This window comes from Emys orbicularis, chromosome 7 (genome assembly GCF_028017835.1).
Source record: "Emys orbicularis isolate rEmyOrb1 chromosome 7, rEmyOrb1.hap1, whole genome shotgun sequence".
Classification (NCBI taxonomy): Eukaryota; Metazoa; Chordata; order Testudines; family Emydidae; genus Emys; species Emys orbicularis.
Window position 1 is genome coordinate 70,504,307 of NC_088689.1, and position 20,570 is coordinate 70,524,876.

The 20,570-nt window shown below is 41.2% G+C and overlaps 1 protein-coding gene across 6 annotated transcripts in view; it reads right to left on the reverse strand.

Annotated features, from left to right (window-relative positions):
• The window catches only part of MAPK8 (mitogen-activated protein kinase 8), a 45,354-nt gene that overhangs the window by 3,456 nt on the left and 21,328 nt on the right, over positions 1–20,570 (reverse strand). For 3 of the 6 annotated variants that reach the window (XM_065408455.1, XM_065408454.1, XM_065408458.1), the window contains exons 5-9: positions 20,198–20,363; positions 15,414–15,485; positions 13,116–13,298; positions 8,942–9,066; positions 7,815–7,878 (exon numbers count right to left, since the gene is read on the reverse strand). In XM_065408455.1, coding sequence (XP_065264527.1) covers positions 7,815–7,878; positions 8,942–9,066; positions 13,116–13,298; positions 15,414–15,485; positions 20,198–20,363 — 610 coding nt within the window. Of the gene's footprint in view, positions 1–7,814; positions 7,879–8,941; positions 9,067–13,115; positions 13,299–15,413; positions 15,486–15,829; positions 15,902–20,197; positions 20,364–20,570 lie in introns of all 6 variants that reach the window. The other 3 variants (XM_065408457.1, XM_065408456.1, XM_065408459.1) reach the window with 2 other exon arrangements.

Sequence of the window (20,570 nt, forward strand, 5' to 3'; positions counted from 1 at the left end):
ATGGCTGACCACCCAGAGGAGGTTTTGGTTGTGTAGAACCACTGGCAGAAGAAAAGGACCAATGCCTTAGATTCAAATTGTCAGTGACAGATTAAAAGTGGCAAACTGAAGTGATTTCTGAGTGCAATATGGAGGAAGGGATTGTTTAGGAGCCACTATCAATGGTCAGAGACAACAGACTCGGGTAGCATAGCAACCCAGGTGGCTACCCACACCTGGCACTAGGGCAGGACTGAGATATCGTACTGTGTTTCAAAGAACCCTTGGGAGGTTACTTCAGTCTCCTTGGGAAGCTCATAACTGCACATCTCCTACCTCAAGAGGGAAATGGAAGAGCCATGGCCTCACTCTTGAGGTGATGGTGATCAAACAACATTAGTGGAGCATTTGCCTTCCTCTCTAGCTTGACCCCCATGTTGAAGACTATGTCCAGAGTCTAATGGCAAAGGGCTCCAGGCTATCTGCGGTAAGCCTGTGGTGGGCACAAGGGCCATACATTCTTATGCTAGCAGGTCAGAGCTGGCATCTGCATGCACAGTGAAATCCTCCAGAGGTGGACCATGAAGCACCCCTCCTACTTTCTTCTCTTTCTGGCAGTAAAGGCTGAACTTTCTCCCAGGTATTTTAAGCACCTAAAAGGGTACCAGTCCATTCAATGCATTATATTCACACATTAAATGCAGCACTTTACACTTTAATGCTTCTCTGGATCCATCTTAATGGATTCTATCACTAATCCTATTAAAAACCCCAAACAACTGAAAATTAACTAGAAATTTGAGGTAAACAAGCAAACTCTGCAAGTAGAAAAACATGGTTCCAAGCCTGCCTGCCATGGCAGAGGAACAGGAGATGGTTATGGTGTGGGACCGTCTACATCTTTACTTTGACAGCTGGATCTGCAATATGAGGCACAGGGTCAAAGGGCTCAAGAGGCACAGCATGTGACCCGTGTACGGAAGAAAATGCTGGCTGCTCTGAGCTCCTCTGCAAGATGTAACTGATAGCGAAGGGACTTTGTGCCTGTTATTCAACGCAAGGCAGGACTACTTTCACCAAGTCTGTAACCTTAAGCCATCCAAATCCTGTCATATGTTAGATCACAAGGTACAACTGGAGAGGGGGCGTGGTTTGGGGGTAGGGTATTCTGGTTATCTGTAAAGAGACTTTTCTAAACAAACAACAAACAAAAACATTTACCTCTGCCTGCTCACCAGTGCAGTGAATGACACAAAATCTAAGAGCAAGAAATCTAGGAGGCAGCAATGAAAGTCCCTTCTTTGTTCTTTCAAGCTTTTAAAACCACAGAGATTCAGTAATGCATTGAAGTCAATTGTCAACAATAGAGGCTTGGATCGAGGACTTCTTTCTACCAAGTTTGCATTCAGTTCTCATCACAAAAGAGTGAGTGGTGTATTTATTGTTACATAACGTATAAATATATATATATACACATATGTACAGACACACACACACACACACACACACACACTCACTCAAGAGGATAAAAGTGTGACATTTGTTATCCGTTGTCTTCTGATTAAGCAATGAATTTTGATAACTTTTGGAGGAGATACAGAAAAGTGCAGATCTATAAGAGGTAGCTGCCACTTGCTGCGAACATATTCTTTAAAATCCAAGAGATACAAGGTTATTGAGAACAATATCTCAAAACCTACCATAATGTTATCAGTATGATTGAAGTCATAAGGTTAGTATCAACTAGGTAGTATACAGAAACAGCAGATGAAAGTATCTCTGTGTTGCATAGGTTCTGTGAACATACAATGGGTATTGTGCAAAAAAATTCAAGAGTAGAGGCTTTACAGAAGGCTTCATGATCATGCATGCAGGTAACCAAGAAAGAATGTATAGGCTTTAGTGACTGCTCTGGTGCTTGGCCTTGGTATTGCCATAGGTACAGCTAACAAACTTTGACGCCTGTGTGGGTGCAGACGTTTAACTGAAAAGAAACACTGGCCTACATTTACCTTCTGCAAGTAATGTTATATGTGAGAGAACATGATTTTTGTGACAAACACTGGGCATTTGGGGTACAGGGGTGCTGTGGTATATCGAGAGTCATGGGCTTTGCAAGTCACAGCAATGCTTCTCCATTTTTTTGTACATTTGGCTCTATATTTGTCTTGTAGTAGAGGGTGGTTTTCAGATATTACTGAAAGGTTTTAAAACAAATTGTTTTAAAACAGATTTGACCTCTTAATTTTCCATGACAAACAACTCAAAAATAATTAATACACTGTTTTTTTCCTTCAACTAAAACTGTGACATCTCTATTTTGTGCCATGAAAAGTCATGACTTTCCCCATTTCCCCCCCAATGATAATAGATTAGTCTTATCTACATGGAACCCAAAATCCACCTTTAACAGTAGAAATGTATATCAAATTGAAGCATTTACTTTTACTGAAGAAAAATTCTATTTGAAGAAACAGCTGAGGAAGATCTGTAAAACTAAAGGCGGCTGAGCCTCTTTCAGACAATGCAAGTGATGATAAGAAGTGACTGAAGCAAGGAGAGATTAAAAACCAAATATGGCATGATAGGAGAATATATATATGAACTTGGTATTAAGAAGCGAAACTCATATCAGAAGATTAGTCTGGACATAGGCCAATGCTTGTTTCCTTAAAGAGGAAAATGCAAATGAGCACACTAATTTTCCCCTCAGGAGAAATGTAAACGGAAGGCATAAACACCCTAAAGAGGGAGTAGGGTTGATATTATGGCTACAGGGGAAAGCCTATTTGTATGCTAAGTTTCCTGAGACCTCTTTTGTGGATCACTGGCATTACGGAAAAAACTTCTCTTAGCAGGGAGGCTTAGTTGACTCCCCCCAGTCCCCAACCTTAGAGACTACTCCTTGCTCAGTCTGCAAAGCTTATTGTTGACACACCACAAGCTGGGCCTGCTCCCCCAGAATCTCAGCATGCTGCCTCTACAGGAAGCAGGGGAGAGAAGCAAGAAAGAGTTCAGGTTTCTCGGAGGTAGGGAGGCCTTAGAAGTGGAGAGTGAATACTTTGCCACTCCTTTTCCAAAGCATTTTTAGAACTGAGAAGTTTTACTACCATAACAGAAGGTCATGAAGCACAATACAGATGTGCACCCAAGCTTCGGAAAGTTACTCCTCTCTGACAACAAGTGTTATCAATGGCTGCAGCTACTTGCAAGGTCTTGTCTACATTATGGAATTTTAGGGGGAAAAGGTATTCTCACCAGTTTTCCAACTTTGTTTCATCAGCACTGGTGTTAGTCCTAATGTACATGAGTACAAGTCCAGCAATACTCTAGGCAGCGAGAACGGTCGAATTTTAAACTGTGACATAAAGCCAACTGTATTTAGTCATGTTTACAGGATAACATCATTATATAGGCCTAGATAATGTTCTGGTACACTGGTGTATACATCCAGAGTAACTCAGTTACAAGTAATGAAATTACTCCTGATTTATGTCAGTGGAGCAGAATTTGGCCCCAATCATTCTTGTTTTAGCTGAGTTCGGGAATGGCAGTCATCTCTGGTATGCACGCACCCATCTTAGATTCCAGTTCACTTAATTGCTCTTAAGTGCTCTTAAATGAGTTTTAGCAAGACAATTTATTGGCTCCTCCTCCTCCTCCCCCCCCCGTTTTCGATTTCTCTAGTGCCTCCCGCAGTAGATACTGGAAGTGAAGAGACCATTCAGAGAGCAAGAGACCACTTCAGTCAGAATGGGGCATACCAGCACCCATAGTCCTCCTGGGTCCCACCTTTCTAATAAGTATTCAGATTATTGTGGTCTGTATTTTATGCAAATTAGGTGCCCATCGCAGGCTCCTGGCAAATTTCCAGTGAAGCCTGCTCAATCAGGCAAAGTTAAAGCTCTGCAGTTCTAAGCCATTGCAACAAGGGGAAGCATGAAACGGTTAATCCTGTCCAGATAAAAAGCTAACGTATGGAGACACGTCTCCTCTGGAGATGAATGCAGCTTGGGAAAGAAAACAGGTAAGTATACCACCTGCTTCAAATGAAATTGAGAAACCATTGTACACTAAAACTTAGGATGTAGTCATACAGTCACTTCATCTTTGGAGAATTGTATATAAGGAGACTCTGCCATCAGAGCCTTCAAGTCTCAACACTCTCCTTACAGATGTTATCGCTACCAGGAATGCAGTTTTCTGACACAAAAGTGGAACAGGAGGCTTGAACGGAGGTCCCATTGAGGCTGCTAGGATGGAGTTAAGGTCCCACAGAGGGACTGGTTCTAGGAATAGAGGATGTAGATGAAGGGGCCTTTGTAAGAATCTTGCTACCATGGCACTGGAGAAGACTGATCTTCCCTGAGGGGGGGGTGGTGGTGGTGGTGGTGGATGAAATACTGATATTGCTGCCAGATGCACTCTCAATGAACTAAACACAAGCCCCAATACCTGAAGGTGCAGCAGGTACTCCAGAATGTCCTGGATAGAGGACAGCATTGGCTGGATTCTGTGGGCCAATGACCACACCAAAAATTGTTTCCGCTTGGTTAGACGCAGGGAACTGAGCGCAGGATGCAAGGTGCAGCCATGGTTCTAAGTGAGTAAGTTGGGATAGGGAGGAAGCGGAATGGAAGGCTGAATAGACAGTGTGAGAAGGTCGGAGAACCAGCACTGCCTCGGCCACGCCAGGGCAACGAGAATGACCTTGAGTTTGAGGATGACCTGAGGGATGACTGGGATTGGGAGAAAGGTGTACAGGAGAGCTAACTGCCAGCTGAGGTGGAAAGCATGGGACAGGGAGCCTGGACTGAGGGCCCCTCAGGAACAGAACAGACGACATTTCCTGTTGTCCTGTGGAGCAAACAAGTCAATTGTAGGATACCACAAGCTCCGAAGGTGACCCAGAGGACACTGGTCTTCAGGGACCACTAGTGACGTAGGGAAAAAATACCTACTGAGAGAGATCCGCAAGATGATTCTGAACTCTGGGTGAGTGAATGGCTATCAGGGTAATGTTTTCCTCAATGCAGAACTGCCATAGCCCAATTGCCTGTAGGCAGAGCAACCTGGAGAGTGCTCCCCCTTGTTTGTTCACATAACACATTGCGGCAGTATTGTCAGTAAGCATGTGAGCCACTGAGTCTCTGATACAATCCTGAAAAGTGCGACATGCATTGTAGATGGCCCAAAGCTCCAGCACATTGATATGGACTGAGGCCTCCTGCTCTGACCACAGCCCCTGTGAGTCCCCCAACCCATCTGGGAGGTGTCAGTAACAACTGACCTGGTTGGCGAGGGCTGGACAGAGGGAACACTTTGGCAAACATTCTCTGGATGCTGGTTAGCAATTCGCATCTGTAAGGAAAAGGAGGTGTAAACCTTCCTGCCCAATCGTTTAGAGCCCCTATCCTTGTGTGGCTCTGTTGTTCACTGCAGCTACAACTAGAGAATTTGGTGCTGGCCGGGAGTAAAACCCCTCAGATCCCCGCACAAGAACAAAATAGCACTTTTCCAAGCGCTTAGCTGCAGGTGGTACCAAAGCCGGCGTGCTCCAGAAGGCCATAGCCGATTCAAGGAGCGCATCATTGATAGGGAGGGAGACACTTCCAGGGGCAGACGGCTGCAGGCTATCCACTAATTTGTGGCTGTTCGCTTGCAAGAACTCCACTTGGATACTGAGAGAAGCAGCTACAGGTTGCAAAAGGTATCAGTGTACCTTAAAATGCTCCAGTACCAAAAGAGGAATGAACCAGGCAGCACAGAATCGTCCAGAGACAAAGATGAGGCCTTTAACTGGGCTAAAGCCAGATCCTGTTCCAGGGGTGACGGATCTGGATGGGATGACTCTGGAGGCTCCGCAGGGAGGAGGAGTGCTGGTGCCTGGGCTGGTGGCAGATCGATTGTCACCACCACAGACATGGCTGGGGATCTCGTCTTTGACTGAGACAAAGAGTGGGACCTCCGTGACCAAGGAACACCCCACGGATTCCATGGAGGCCATTGGCATGGATAAGGCATTGGTGGCCAATCGGCGCCGGGCCAGGGGCCACCGTCCCAGCCACGAGACGAGCGCCAATCCCAGTACTCCATCTAAGGCCCCCGATGCTGGTCAAGCGATGGACAGTGGGGGGGGATGACGACCCTGACTTGGATGCCGAGGAGCCTCAGGATCACTGGAATGAGAGCAGAGCGAGATCAGAGGCAGCGAGTAACCAGTCTGACTTGTCCGTCATCCAGAACGAAGCAGGAAGCTGTGCTGTCACTGGAAGCAGTACCATTGGTCCTGAGCATGCTGGTGCCGGAAGTGGCGTCAATCCCAAAGTCAGCAACGGTACTGGAGTGCTTGACGGCACCAATTTCAAGGGCAGCAAAAGCTGCCATCGTAACATTTGCAGTGCTGACTGCAACGGTGCCGAGGAGATTCCCAGTACCGGCCCTTCTTCCACAACTATGAAAGGGGAACACTGGGGTCTGGTGCCAACTGATCCAAGGGTCCAGCGGCTTGTTCAGTCGACAGGGTTATAGATGACACAGCCCTGACAAAGTCCTGGAACAAAGGAAAAGCAGAAGACATGCAGCAGAGGCCAAAACCCAAGTCTATAGTACAGGGTTTCTAACCTCCCTACTCAGTACCAGGGAAGGGTTAGAGGTACCCATGCCATCCTGCACGCTGGCACCAACTCTGTGCCAGTCCACACTTTTCCTGGGGAGGTGGAAGAGGTTCCCCAAGATCTGGAGCAGTCTCAATCGGTCTTATGTGATCTTTGCCTCCACGCAGATGATGGGGAATGGCTCCTCCGGTTCTTCAGAGTGGCGCCTGCTCCAGAACACGAAACAACTTCACTCTTGGAACCGGAGGGTGATCTCTGACCTGATAAGGGCCTTGGTTCTGAAGCAGGCCACATGGCTTGTTCAAGCAGGTGATGCTTTAGGCAAAGGTCCCGAGCCACTTGAGTCTATTTCTTGAACAATTTGCAGATTACACAACACTCTTTAACATGGGCCTCGCTGAGACAGCAAGTACCACGTGTAGGGATTCCTGGTGGGGATAACTCTCCCACATGAAGGACAACATTTAACCCCTGTAAGAGTATCACTGAGGAAACTAAACTAATACAACTAACACTAAGCTAATGCTACGGGTATTACTTACAGTACATATTAGAAGAAAAAACTAAACTAGCTGAAGGGTTGAGGTTAAGACCACACAAAGCTCCCACTCCAGCCACAGGTGGTAAGAAGGAACTGAGGGAGGGTCAGGGCGGCACTGCCTCATGTAGCCAGGGGAAGGGCTATGGCCACGAAGTGTGAATACTGCCCTTCTACGGGTACATGATCTTGTCCTTGGCTACACTTGCAGTTAAAGCACGCTCAATGCCAGGTCAGCTTCACACACAGCTGACACCATTATCAGCAACAAGTAATTTTCCTAGGTTAGAGAAGTGCCAAGGGTGAAAAGCATGTTCCTTATCTCCTGGAGCAGGACAAGCTTTACTGGCCAGAGACCCAACCACCTTACCTGATGTCTGTATGAACCTGATCTCTGCCACGGAAGAGAACTACCATACCATAATTGTGCCTTTAAGAAGGTTCATTAACTAAACTTAATTAGAATTGGAAGCATGTTATGTGCAAGTCACTTAACGTATGAATTCAGAAGAATCATCAATAATCTAACCTTACCATATACTTAAATGATATGCAAGTTTCTGAGCTGTGAAGGACATTGAAGCTGCTAGTCATTCCAACTTCTTAACAGAACTCTGGTAACACAATAACCCTTTATCGCATGGCAAGCCCCAAAGACAAATTTAAAATGTTGTTCTTACCTTTCCATTCTTCTATTGTGTGCTCTCTTTCATCTAACTGCTTGTCTGGTATCTTTGGTGGAGGCTGAAAACAGAATTGACGCATGATAAACAACTCAAACAACTACAGTGAAATGAAAGGGAAAACGCACATCACCTAACAGGAAGGCTGTTGTACAAAGAATAGCTTTCAGAATCCCAACCCAATCTTTCAAAAATACAGTGTCATGCCTCACCAGAACTGTTAGAAACATAGTCATCTCATGTCTGGCCACTTTTCTATACTTCATGTGATGTTTCAGATTCCTAGTGATTAATAGTTTTCCTTGCATTATTACAGTTATGTTTGACAAAGGGGACTAAATGGAGACATTGTACCTAGGTACAGCATCTTTCATGCCTAACTGCCCTTTGGGGGCATTTACTGTCAATAATTCATTTTCTTTTCTGCCAGCTGTAAATATTCTGTAGAATTCTAGTTGCACCATTTACATGAAATACTGTTTAGGATGTTGAAGTGTCTTCTTCAATTCTTACTAGGTCAGAGCCAACTACCTCCTTCTGTTCAGACACTGTTATTTTTCATCTTATTTCAATAAGCCGGAAGTTAATTGTTTAAAAAGTGATATACTTTTATGTTTCACCTAAATCACATTCACCAATGGTGATATTTGACAGCACATGCTCCTGCACTGGAGTTTTGCCTCTGGCACCTATTTTGTTAGTGTTGAGATACTACCAAATTGCCCTAACTAGTGAAAATACCTTCTTCCTCTTTTCTTGCCCAGGAGTCAATGGCTCATATTCCTGTTAAATGTAACAGGTATGCATAGGCAAATATTTGGTTTAATAAATCCAGGGCCTGATTTTCAGGAGATTTTCAAGTGCGATATTTGCATGTCTTATTTGTAGGTACAATCATTATGATTATGCATAGAAATACAGGTGAATCACAACTGCCCGAAATTTTGGCCCCTAAAGAGAAAATTCTAACAAACACATCTACCAATTTCAGCTATAATTCTGACAGCTGCATGTCAGAAATGTAGTGTATTATTATGGCAAGCAATGATATCAATCACCACATTCCAAGTTTGCTTCCTTCAGTAGAGTATCCCACTAACAAGAGACCAAAGCCAAGAACTTACTGCTTCTGCTTCAGATGGATCATACCAGACATTGATGTATGGGTGCTGCAGAGCCTCATCCACAGAGATTCTTTTAGAAGCATCTATAACCAGCATTTTTGATAACAAGTCCCTTGCTTGACTGGCTGCAAGAGTGTGAAATTTTCTATTTAGGTTTATGCTGAATGCATATTAGACAATGTTTTAAATTTTATGAACAGATACACTTAAAAGGCTTAGCAGAGAGCAGACAAATTACAGTTTTAAGGTCTGCACAGAATTCAGGATTTAGCAAAGCTGATACTACATTAAAAAGCAAAGTCAAAATAATGAGAAAAACTGGTGAGAGAGTTTTTGAATTTGCATCACATGTAACAAGAACAAAATCTCACATGGAAGAGTAATCAATACCTGGTCATTGTCCTCCTTCATGCAAAGAAGGCAACATGAGAACTGGACATGTTTTCATGTCTGATAAGTTTTATTGATATATGTATCACCAGTGACTAGATGGATTTATTAGAATGGCAAATTTCTGGGAAAAATATCAGAAGCTGGACAGCTACCAGAGGACTAAAAAAACATCCAGGTGATAGAGAACATCAAACAAAGGAAAAAAGAGAAACCTGGTAACTAGTATCTGATAAGAAACTATTCCTTAATATGAAGGATTGCCTCCTGCCCCTCTCCCCAAATAAATCTGTCATCAGATACAGGATGCGTGAATTCAGAGCAACCAAACTGTAGACTGGATTCAAATTGGCTTGCATATGAGCATTGTGACATGGAGTGAAAATTGGACTAAATATGAAAAAAGGTTGATAGATTCATAGACTTTAAGGTCAGAAGGGACCATCATGATCATGTAGTTTGACCTTGTCAAGGCTGAATCCCCACTCTGGCACTTCGAGTGCAGAAGGTGGGGGCCTGCAAGGATTCTAAAAATTAATACTGGGCACTCCAGGCTTGTATTAAACTCCCAAGGTTACAGCTTCTCTCTGACTTGGCTTGGTAAATGCTGACACCACCCAAATGCAAAAAAACCCGTTGGACCCAGGAAGGCATACTTGGGAATTCCTCCCTGTGCAGTACCCTCACGCCCTTTCACCCCCCTCCAGGGAAGAGCTGAGAAAAAAAACAAAGGAAATTAGCTGTGCTACCGGCTAATCAAACAACATGCACAAATCATTTAGGACACCAAAAATCCAATCCTGTTCTTAAAAAGGGTCAATTTTATTAAAAACAAAAAGGAAGAAAATACATCTGGAACTTAGGCTTTTGCTAGATTTTAAAAGAGCAATTCCAAAATTAAGCACCCAAAATAGCTTTCTTGGGGGTTCAGCTTAAAGGTTACAAGCCAACAAAAGCATCTGGGGTTAGCACAGAGAAGTCCACAATCCTTACAAAATAAACAGAAATAAACCGAATCGCGCCTTTCTAAACATTCCTAATTTACTTACATATTTGGGGGGTTTCAAATCAGTAATTCTAGGTAGAATCTGATGATTTCTCATACCTGGCTTAAAGCTGCTTATAGCATAGTCATAGCCCTGACCTTGCTATGTTCCCCCTCTCCGGAGAACCACCACAGATACAAAGGGAAAGCTTCCTTCCCAATTTCAAAAAGTTCTAGCCTTCCCATTGGCTCTTTTGGTCAGGTGCCACTTTTCTTTACCTGGGGGACTTTTTTTTAACCCTTTATAGGTAAAGCAAGCAGAGAACAGCTATCAAGAGGGATTTTGCAGCTGGCTGTGTGTCCATAAAAAGGAGCTCTCCTCCCGCCCCCCCCTTATCACAGACCTCCTACACATTGCAGCCGCATAACCTCTCCTACCCACCCCTGCAATAGGCCCATAACCTCTTGCTGTGTTACTGAAGTCCTCACATCATGATTTAAAGGCTTCTAGTTCATACCAGCAAATGACCCATGTCCCATGTTGCAGAGAAATGTGAACCTCCCTCCCCCTCCGTCTCTGCCAATCTGACCTGGGGGAAAATTCCTTCCTGACCCCAAATATGGCGATCAGTTAGACCCTAAGCAAGTAGGTGAGACCGACCAGTGTACTGAGAGAGAAGTCTCCCACCATACAGTCAAATTATCAGTGTTGGATCCAATTTTATTTAACATCTTTATTGATCATCTGGAGGAGGTGGTGAAAAAGCAGACTAATTGGGTGGTGAGGCAGAGCAAATTCCAACCAGGTCAGAGAAACAAACCTTGAGGAGCTAAACAAATGAACAGGAAATAAAATGTGATTAAACAAGGGGAAGTGTACAGGGCTAGTACAGCTAGGAAAAAATATCCCTATCATTTTAACAAGCTGGATATACTAGGAAAGCAATTGGGCGCGAGTTTGCAGTGTAATATTGTGGCAAACTCACCTAAAAAGGTCAATGAAATTTTGGATGCAACACACAGAGTCATCATGAAATGAACCTGGGATGCAAGTCACCCCCTATACTGTATTCCACCTGCAAAACTACAACTACAGGTGAATGCTGTATTTAGGCATCTCAATGTTGGAAAGAAACAGAATTAGTAAGAATTCACAGAGAAGCTAAAAAAAATATGATTAAGGGGATTAAGGGGATAACTGAACTTAGTTGTACTGGTCCATGACATTAAAAGGAAGGGAATCGGAAAAACAGTTCACAAGAGTTTGAAGTGTGTAAATACTAAAGAGGGAAAGAATCATTTAGGGTTGTCCACAGAGGTAGAACTAGGAGTAAAAGGGTGAAAAATGTCTAGACAATAGGGGGAAATATTTCTGACTGACTCTGGAACTGAACTATGGAACAGTCTCTCAAAATAATGGGTGGTATCCATATCACTTGAGTTACTCACAACTCAACAGGATAAAGTAATGTATGAGAAAGTCTCGTAGTAGCTAGGAAGTGTTGGGGTTAGGAGATGGACACGCTAGATTATATTTTTTCAATATATAGTGCCTAGGATTCATAGATTTTAAGGCAAGAAGGGACCATTATGATCTTCTAGTCTGACCGCCTGTATAACACAAGCCAGAGAACTTCCCCCAAATAATTCCTAGAGCAGATCTTTTAGAAAAACATCCAATCTTGATTTAAGAATGGTAAGTGACGGAGAATCCACAACTGCCCTTGGTAAATTGTTCAATGGTTAACTACTCTCATAATTTAAAATGTACTCTTTATTTAGGCAAGGATATTTAGAGACAGTAAATACAAGTAAAATCTTGTAGAAAGCAGAGCTAGCCATATTAGGGAAGCCATACTAAAATTCAGTTAATTCAGTGTAAGAGCCTCTATCACTGCAAGTGTTTTTACAATGTGGAGCTTCCATTGTTTCAAAATTACTTCACTGCATAAATAAATGGTACAAGAAACCATTCTCCATGTGTAAACCCAGAGGCAAAGACGGGAGTTCTGAGCATTTCAATGTCTCCTTTCTTCTTCCCAAGAATCCTCTTACCCCTAAATGGGCTATGGTCATAGTGCTGGTCAGTCCCTTCTTTGGCTGATAGTGGAAATGAAAAATCCACATTTGAGATACAACCTAGGCTGTCCTGTGGACAGGCAGGGGCTATAAGAGTGAGCACCTTCCATTCTCCTTTGAGCCTCAAGTGACTTTTCCCAAAGCTCTGTAAGACCAGCAACAACAGACCATATCACTTCAAAGCACTACCAGGTTAATCATCTTTTGCCAAAGTACAAAATGTGATGAGCTCATGCTAGTCTACTGTCCTAAGTAGCAGCTGACTTCTAGCACCAAGAAATTCTTATTTCTAGAATGAAGGGATCCCAGAGCCAAAGGCATGGGTAGACAGGATACAAAAAAAGGGATGTAAATTACTTGATCTCTAAAGAGAAAAGAATAGCTTACAACAATAGCTTTCTTTTTTGCCTTTTCCCTCCACCCCACATTTCCTCCAACATCCACACCCCTCTCTAAGCAGTTTTAGTGTCAGCTGTAAAGGAAAATATCTGTTTCTGGGTAACAAAGAAGCTACTACAAGAATATGCAGCAGTAGGTCAGGAGAAAACAGGAAAAAGGAGATAGAAGTAATCCCAGCACATACATCCCATCCCTTGGCAACAACATTTTAAAGTTTAACTTTTAAAAAGATTCATCTGACAATGGACAAAATTTAAACTTTCATTCACGAGGCTACTACAATATGAAAAATGATACAACATACATGTACAAAGATCTTACCTTTAAGTTTGTTGTGCTCAGAATCAGCTGGGAAAAGTACATCTGGGAAGAGTTTCTCAAAACTATATCCAGCATATTTAGGTCTGTTCTCCACATAAGTCCGCACTGTTGGCTGCAATTTCTTCATGAATTCAGGGCATGGTGTTCCTAGCTGCTCAATAACTTTATTCCACTGATCAATATCTAAGGTCAAGCAGCTAAGAAAAACATGGCATGTCTAACATTAAGCATAAAGGCTATGTTAAAACAATACAAAATATCTAACAGAGATGAAGGTAGCAGACCGTAATAAATAAAAAGACACTATTAGCTTGTTCAAGAGAACAGTGATGATGAATAATTGTAAGTTTGGCTCAAGAGTAGTGCAGCTACTATTGATTTTACCCATAAAATATCCAGACCTGCCAAAGGATACACTTGTAGAAAGTACAGTGAGTTAAAAACCCACTGAACTAAAGCAAATCTCAAATATAAGTTTAACAGAAACCTACCACGCTTACTATTTGTATAATTGTCCAGAGAGCAGACAGTCGAGTTCTGTTAGATTCAACTCCCAAATTTGCTAGGCATCAGTAAGGCATTAGAGAGAAAAGCCACTCATCGGTGTTTTATCTATATATTCTATAGCCTGACTCAAGCTTTGGCTGTGCAATACATGAAGTGTGTACTAATTAGGAGAGAGGTCACATTTGGGCAACGTAGATGTGCACAACAGGGTTGAAATCCTGGTCCCACTTAAATCAATGGGAACTTTGCCTGTGCTCCTAGTCACTTAAGTGCTAGATACTACAGTCATGAGGACATTATAAAATGCCTATGGAATCTAGATGTATCTAACAAAGCCCCATAAATATATTGCAGTTCTCATTTAAAATGCCATAAATACAAGAAAGTTCTAATTATCACAATAAGTCATAAAATGAAAGCCAAGTGTTCAAACTTGAATGAACAAAGATAACTGCATAAATAAGAGGGGCCTAATTTAGCTCCCTCTAAAGTTAAACAAAAACTGGGGTTGCTCAGCAGATGTGAAAAAAAATTAAGCTATTTTTATTAAGACACCTTAACCTTGGGCATGCATATTTGAAAATATGGGCCCTTGAGTCTTAACATAACAGAAAGTGTCTCCAATTCAATAAGGTACTTCTTGTGTTGTGTTGAAGTATGCAACAAGTCCCACTGAAGTCAAAGAGATTGCTCATGTGCATGAAGTTAGATAGATCTAAGATGCATTTAAGAAATTAAGCTGAATCAGGGCCAGTGTCTCAAATAAATAACTGCAGCCCCGACAGTTGGATGATGCAGAGCAAGACCGATAATTCTGTTCCTATCTGGAAATATTGGAAATAAGAATTTAAGGGTTTTGGCTTTTTCCAGTAGCTTTACCTTTAAAACCAACAAATCTGGAATTTAATGCTTGGTTTAACCAATGAAATTAGTTAATGGGTTTGGGGGAGGAAGTGAACAGAACTCTGCACAAACAAAACTTCTGATTCTTAGTAATGTCTACTGGTGATGCAGATGGCAATGCCCAGAGAGAGACACAACAACTCATTCATTGAATGGAAACACAGGCCTGGTAGATATTTCTAAAAGATGCTTTGAAGATTCACTTTTTTTACTATATTTTATATTACATATCTAGATTTATCTAGCAATATATTCAGCTATCTAAGATCATCATCTCTGGAGCTTTCCTTTAAAGTAGCACACAAAGCATAACCTGAGACAACGTGACACAAGCCGGACTGGTTAGGAATTTTTTAAACGTCCACTTACAAACACAAAAAGCAACATTGTGGAAGTATTTAGACAACAGCTGAGATTAGTAGAATAGTAGATCACTCCATAAAATGTTCAGTTAAAAAGGAAAATCAAAACATATAACAAGTAAAGCACTCTACAACAAAAGAAGTCCAACTTAATTATGGCAACACCCAGAAGCAATGGATAGGCACTATATAAAAATCTGAAGTGAAAATAAAAGGGTAAAAACCTCAGTGTGTGCAAGTGGATAGCTACTCGTCTCTCTAAAGTTAGTCTGCATGAATTGCTAAATGCAGCACTGCAAGCTACAGTTATTTGCTTTGCTTTTTTTAAAATGATATTCCCATAAACAACTTTGTGACAATCAGAACTAAAAATCATGAACTCACAAATGGTATTTTGAAACAGTAATTTAAACAGTGTCGTAGCAGGCAGCAGTGGAGCAGACAAAGACTACTCTGACATGGACCTGAAATGCTGCTGTATGTTTGGACCTTTCAAAACTACATCCTAGGCCAAAGGTAAGGATACGATCTGTACCAGGAAATAAAACACCACCTTTGATCATTTCTCCCATGATGCACCCAACTGACCAAATGTCAACTGAAAACAAAATGCAATGACATTAACATAAAAAGGTAGTTATCAAAATAAAATAAAATTAAAAAATAATCCACACATACGTGAAGTAATTATAAAAAAGCAGTGTACAATGGAAATGAGTGAGGGTGAATGTGTGCTAACTACGGTACCAGCAGAGACTATGTCCTACTGCTAGATGCAGCCTGAGTATAACTGAAGTTCTTACCTCAACAATTTTTGAAATGTATCACAAAAAAAATTCATGTCCATTTAAGAAAAAAATTGACCCATATGCATTTTCATGAGAGAACATTAGAACGTTAATCACCTAACTAATTCAACCTGCTGCAGAAGCACAAGGATACAGTCCCTTCCTGGAAAGAGGATTTTGTGGCAAACCATTTCGCCCATAATGCACCCCACAGACCATAAATCCACTATGTTTGTAGCACAAAAAGAAGGAAAAGCAAAGCAAACGGTCATTTAAAATTAAAGAAGCATAACATGACTGCATCCTATCAACTGCAGACAGCACAGGAAGGAAAGAAATCATCGTGGTATTAAGCAGTGAAACTATTTTAACACACAGTATCTTTAAGGATTATCTTTTCATCTGGCTCAAAGAAAAGTCAGAAGAATAGCCTTTTGCTTAAAATACTGCCTAAAGTGAGAGAGATGCACACATCAGACAGTTTAAAGCCCACCTTGAAGTTCTGGAGCTTGGAATAACAACATGTAATTATTTCCACAAATAGATTTGCTTGGAATAGCAAAGATAAGTATATTTGTTTAAATGTTTCATTGTGCTTGCAAAAGTCAGTCATTTTAAAGCTAGCAAACCAAATTGTCATTTGAAAGAAGGAAGCGTGTTTCAGTAGTGCATACTTTTAGAGCAGAATTTATGGGTTACTGGCTAAATTTGATTAAGTAGGAACAGAAGAAACTTTTGCCAGGTATTTCCTGAAAAGTGCTTTACTGTGCAGTCCTCTCTCCCTTTAAACAAAAAGGGAATACAAGCAGTAAAAGATCATTTAGCATTTTAGAGGATCAGTTAACAAGATTAGTATGTTCCTGGAAGTAGTTAGACTAGAAATAATTGATTTAAAAATACTTCTACAGCAACATCAGAACGTAATGTTGTCTGATACAAAAGAAACAAACACTCATAATAATACGAGTTTGTATATAAAAAGTACTTAGACTTTCTGCCCTACCTCTCACTTTCTCTCAAAAAAACTCAACAACCGTGGAAGACATCCCCACTGAAGTACATGTTTACTTTTTACAGGTATGCCAATTTTCTTTGCTACTGTTGCTGATTTTTATGCAAGAGTTTTCTTGAAATCAGAGTGATGAATTTTTATTATTTTATTACTATTAGCTCCTTGTCAGACACTAGCTTAGAATTTCACTAAAGTAGAAAAGAATGGGTTTTAAGTGAGAACACTTGCATAATAAAAGCATGTGTAATAGTACTGAGTTAAACAAACTACAGAGTAGCTTTTTACTCAAAATATTCCCTTTCCCCATGTTTAAGAGTTTCTCTAAAATATTACCTAAATCAATCTCCTGATTACAATCTCAACTCTACAGATTAGGTGTTAAAATTAAGGGCCTGGTTCATTTTAAAAATGTTTGTTGCTTTTAAATCCCAGATCACAATTACATGAGTTGTGGCACATAAGTCGCCACTACATTTGAAGATTGGTATTAATATTAAACTGTTTTCAGGTATTTAAGAAAAATGCATTTCTGGCACAAAACTAAAAAAAGGTAAAATTTTGTTCTTGACAGTTTAATGAAGACTCTAAATGTTGGTTGTTTCACCTGCAAAGCAACCCTCTGCTCTCATGAAGAGAAATGCACCCGAAACCTACTGGAGATAGTGTGGCTCAAAATGATAAAAGTGAATTGTGTGGAGAGTAAGGGAAGAGCAACCGTATATGAACATCAAGTATTTCTCTTCATGCATCAAACGCCAGGGACTTTAACAGGCTCAAATGAGTGAATGTTAGAAACAACTTCTTTGCTCACCCTTCAAAATTTCCAGAAGTTTGCTCTGAAGAACACTGTCAATTACAAAGGTTTCTTTACAAAGATTTCGTGAAGCTAAAATGTAACCAAGCCTTAAGTCTAAGAGATGGTCTCAAGAAGTTTGAAATAAAAGATCTCGGGTCAAAAATGATCTCGATGAGACATTTTCATATAACTTTTCCTATTCTTCTAATTGTGATAAAGGGTCTGTTGTCTAAAATCCCTACATGGGAAGCACTTACTCCTAATTAAAATTCCAAGAAAAAAAAATGGTTAAAGTGGATGTAAAGTTGATATTACATATTGGTAATAAAGGGTAAAAATATTACAGGAATGTTTGAATTTCCTGGGTTTATAATACTTGGTTTCAGATAATCCCTGTAATGTTTTTTATCCTTAAATTACTGACACACATGCTTAACCGTAACTCCATTTTAACAGTTTTTTGTCTGGAACTTTTCTAATTAAAAAAAAAATTGAAGATTTCATACAAAAACACTAAACAAGAAACCCAAAGAGAATGCTACCATGTGATACTTCTATTAAAGATACATACTATCAACCTTAAATCTTTTACAGCTCTTTTTGATCAGCCAACGTGCAATGGTAAATCTGGTCTTTAATTTGCCCAAAAAACTTCCACTTTTTAATTGGCCAGTGTGTTCTGACTGCTTTGGTGCACCAGGGAGACTGCCATTGAAATTTTAAAGTGTACTAATTCTTGTATAAGACATCTGTACTAACCAATACATTTGCTCCATTCCAGAGTATGTTAGAAGGTAATTCCTGTCAATAGTAGGGTTACCATATTTTAATTTTAAAAAAGGAGGATACTCCACGGGCCCCGCCCCCAACTCCGCCCCTTCCCCGCCCCCAGCCCCGCCCCAACTCTGCCCCTTCCCCAAAGTCCCCGCCCCAACTCTACCCCCTCCCCTGAACGCTCCGCCCCCTGCTCCTCCCCCTCCCCTGCTTCCTGCAAATCAAATGTTTGCGGGAAGCCTGAAACAGGGAGGCAGCAGGTAAGCTGGGGCTGGGGCTGGGGCGTGGCCCAGTCCGGACCCCCTGGCCGAGCGGCTTCCTCTGACGGCAGGCCGGCCCAGGCCAAGAGGCTCTGGCCCTGGCATCTCCCGCCCGGCTCGGCTCGGGCACTGGGGCGCCGGCCCCTGGCCGAGCACCGCCGGCCTCGGCCCCCTACCCAGCACCGCCAGGCCCTCCCTCCCTATTTTCCCGGACATGTCTGGCTTTTTGGGATTTCCTCCCGGACGGGGATTTGAGGCCCAAAAAGCCGGACATGTCCGGGAAAATCCGGACGTATGGTAACCCTAGTCAATAGGCTGGTAATACTATTAGCTCCCCAAAAGACAAGCCTTAATTATTTTTTAAAAAGGAAATCTGCTGCCAGATTGGAACTTACATAATTGTACAATTATGTATGAGACAACAGGCCATAATAACGCAAAGGGTGCGATGCTGCTTTTAAAGAATGCTTCTCTCTCAGAGAAAAGTTCTGTTTGTTTTAAAAAAAGGTTTGCTTGTCCTTTTTCTTCTCTAATTAGCCACTTTAAAGCCTCAGAAAAAAGGAAATAAGTGCTTGAGCTAGCCTGATCAGCTAAGTAAATTCAGAGTGAAAAAAACCCTTCATCCCTTGCTTGCTTCACTCAGCATTGGGTTTCTAAATAATAATGCATAGCTTTTACCTAGCCCTTTATACAGCATTTTGGAGGAACATACACGTTAATACAAACTAACAGTCTTAGGAGGAAAACATAGCCTCACAAAAAAACTATTCACTCATTCACCTGGAGTAACTTTTTCATCATTGCCTTAGGCTATGTCTACACTACAACTTATGTTGGCATAACTTCTGCCACTCAGGGGTTTGAATAAACCATCCCCCCTGAACAACATAAGCTACACCAACGTAAGTGTCAATGTGGACAGCACTATGTGGCCAACATAGCTACCGCCGCTTGCAAGGACTGAAGTAGTTAAGCTAACAGGAGAGCTCTCTCCCATTGGCTTAGAGCAGCTACAAGAGAGAGCTTCCAGTGGCACAGCTGTATCAGTGCAGTTGTGCCACTGTAAGCTCTTTAGTGTAGCAGTAGCCTTCATAACGTCAGGTGACTAATTTTTGTTCCTGGGCTTGTAAATACTAAACCAACTAAAGAGGAAGCTAATTTATCAGAACTGGCACATTTTAAAATAAAAACAAATTAATGCCAGTAGTGAGCGGGCTCAGCTTGCACATCCCTCTTTGGAGTGTCTCTTTCAAAAAGTAGCAAATATATTCCAATGTAGCCTTTTCCTTTCTTATGTCACTTTAGAAGTATTTGTTTTCACATTAGTTACCAATAGGCCCAGCGATGACCTCTCAACCCAAGATATTCTATAGATCAAGGTAGATATTACATATGGGGAAAGGGCATTTCTCACTTTTTGCAGGTGAAACAAACCACTGTCCAAAGTAGATTATTTATCTTTTTAAACAAACAAGACCCCCAATTTCTTTTTTAGATCAAATGTAAACATTTCTAATAGGTTTTATTAAATATGAACTATTGGGCGTAACTATATTATACATTTTGGTCACAGTGTTACTTTAAAAAAGTTTCTACAGCTTGAAAAACATTAACATGTAAAATGTGGTGTGCCAAACAAAAAATAAAAGCTATGTCAAAGAAAGACTATTATTTGCTGACCGTTTTCTTTGTATCCCATCCCTAGGATGACCTCTGGTGCTCTGTAGTAACGAGTCACTACATAAGGCGTCATCATAAAACTAGTTCCTGCAGTTCTGGCCAGTCCAAAGTCAAGAATCTTCAAAGTGCAGTCTGATTTTACTACTATATTACTGGGCTTTAAATCCTTAAAAAGAAACATCATACATGACTGCTAAGACAAGAACAAAACACTCTGCAGTTCAAATCTTAAAGAAAATAACCACTGGCATAAAAATTAAAAACTGGGCCATTTTTATAACTTCATTCTTCCAATATTTTTTTTCTCATATGAATTAATTTTCATATCTTCAGCCAACCAAAGAATTAAACCTCTGGTATTACTCTTCAGCAG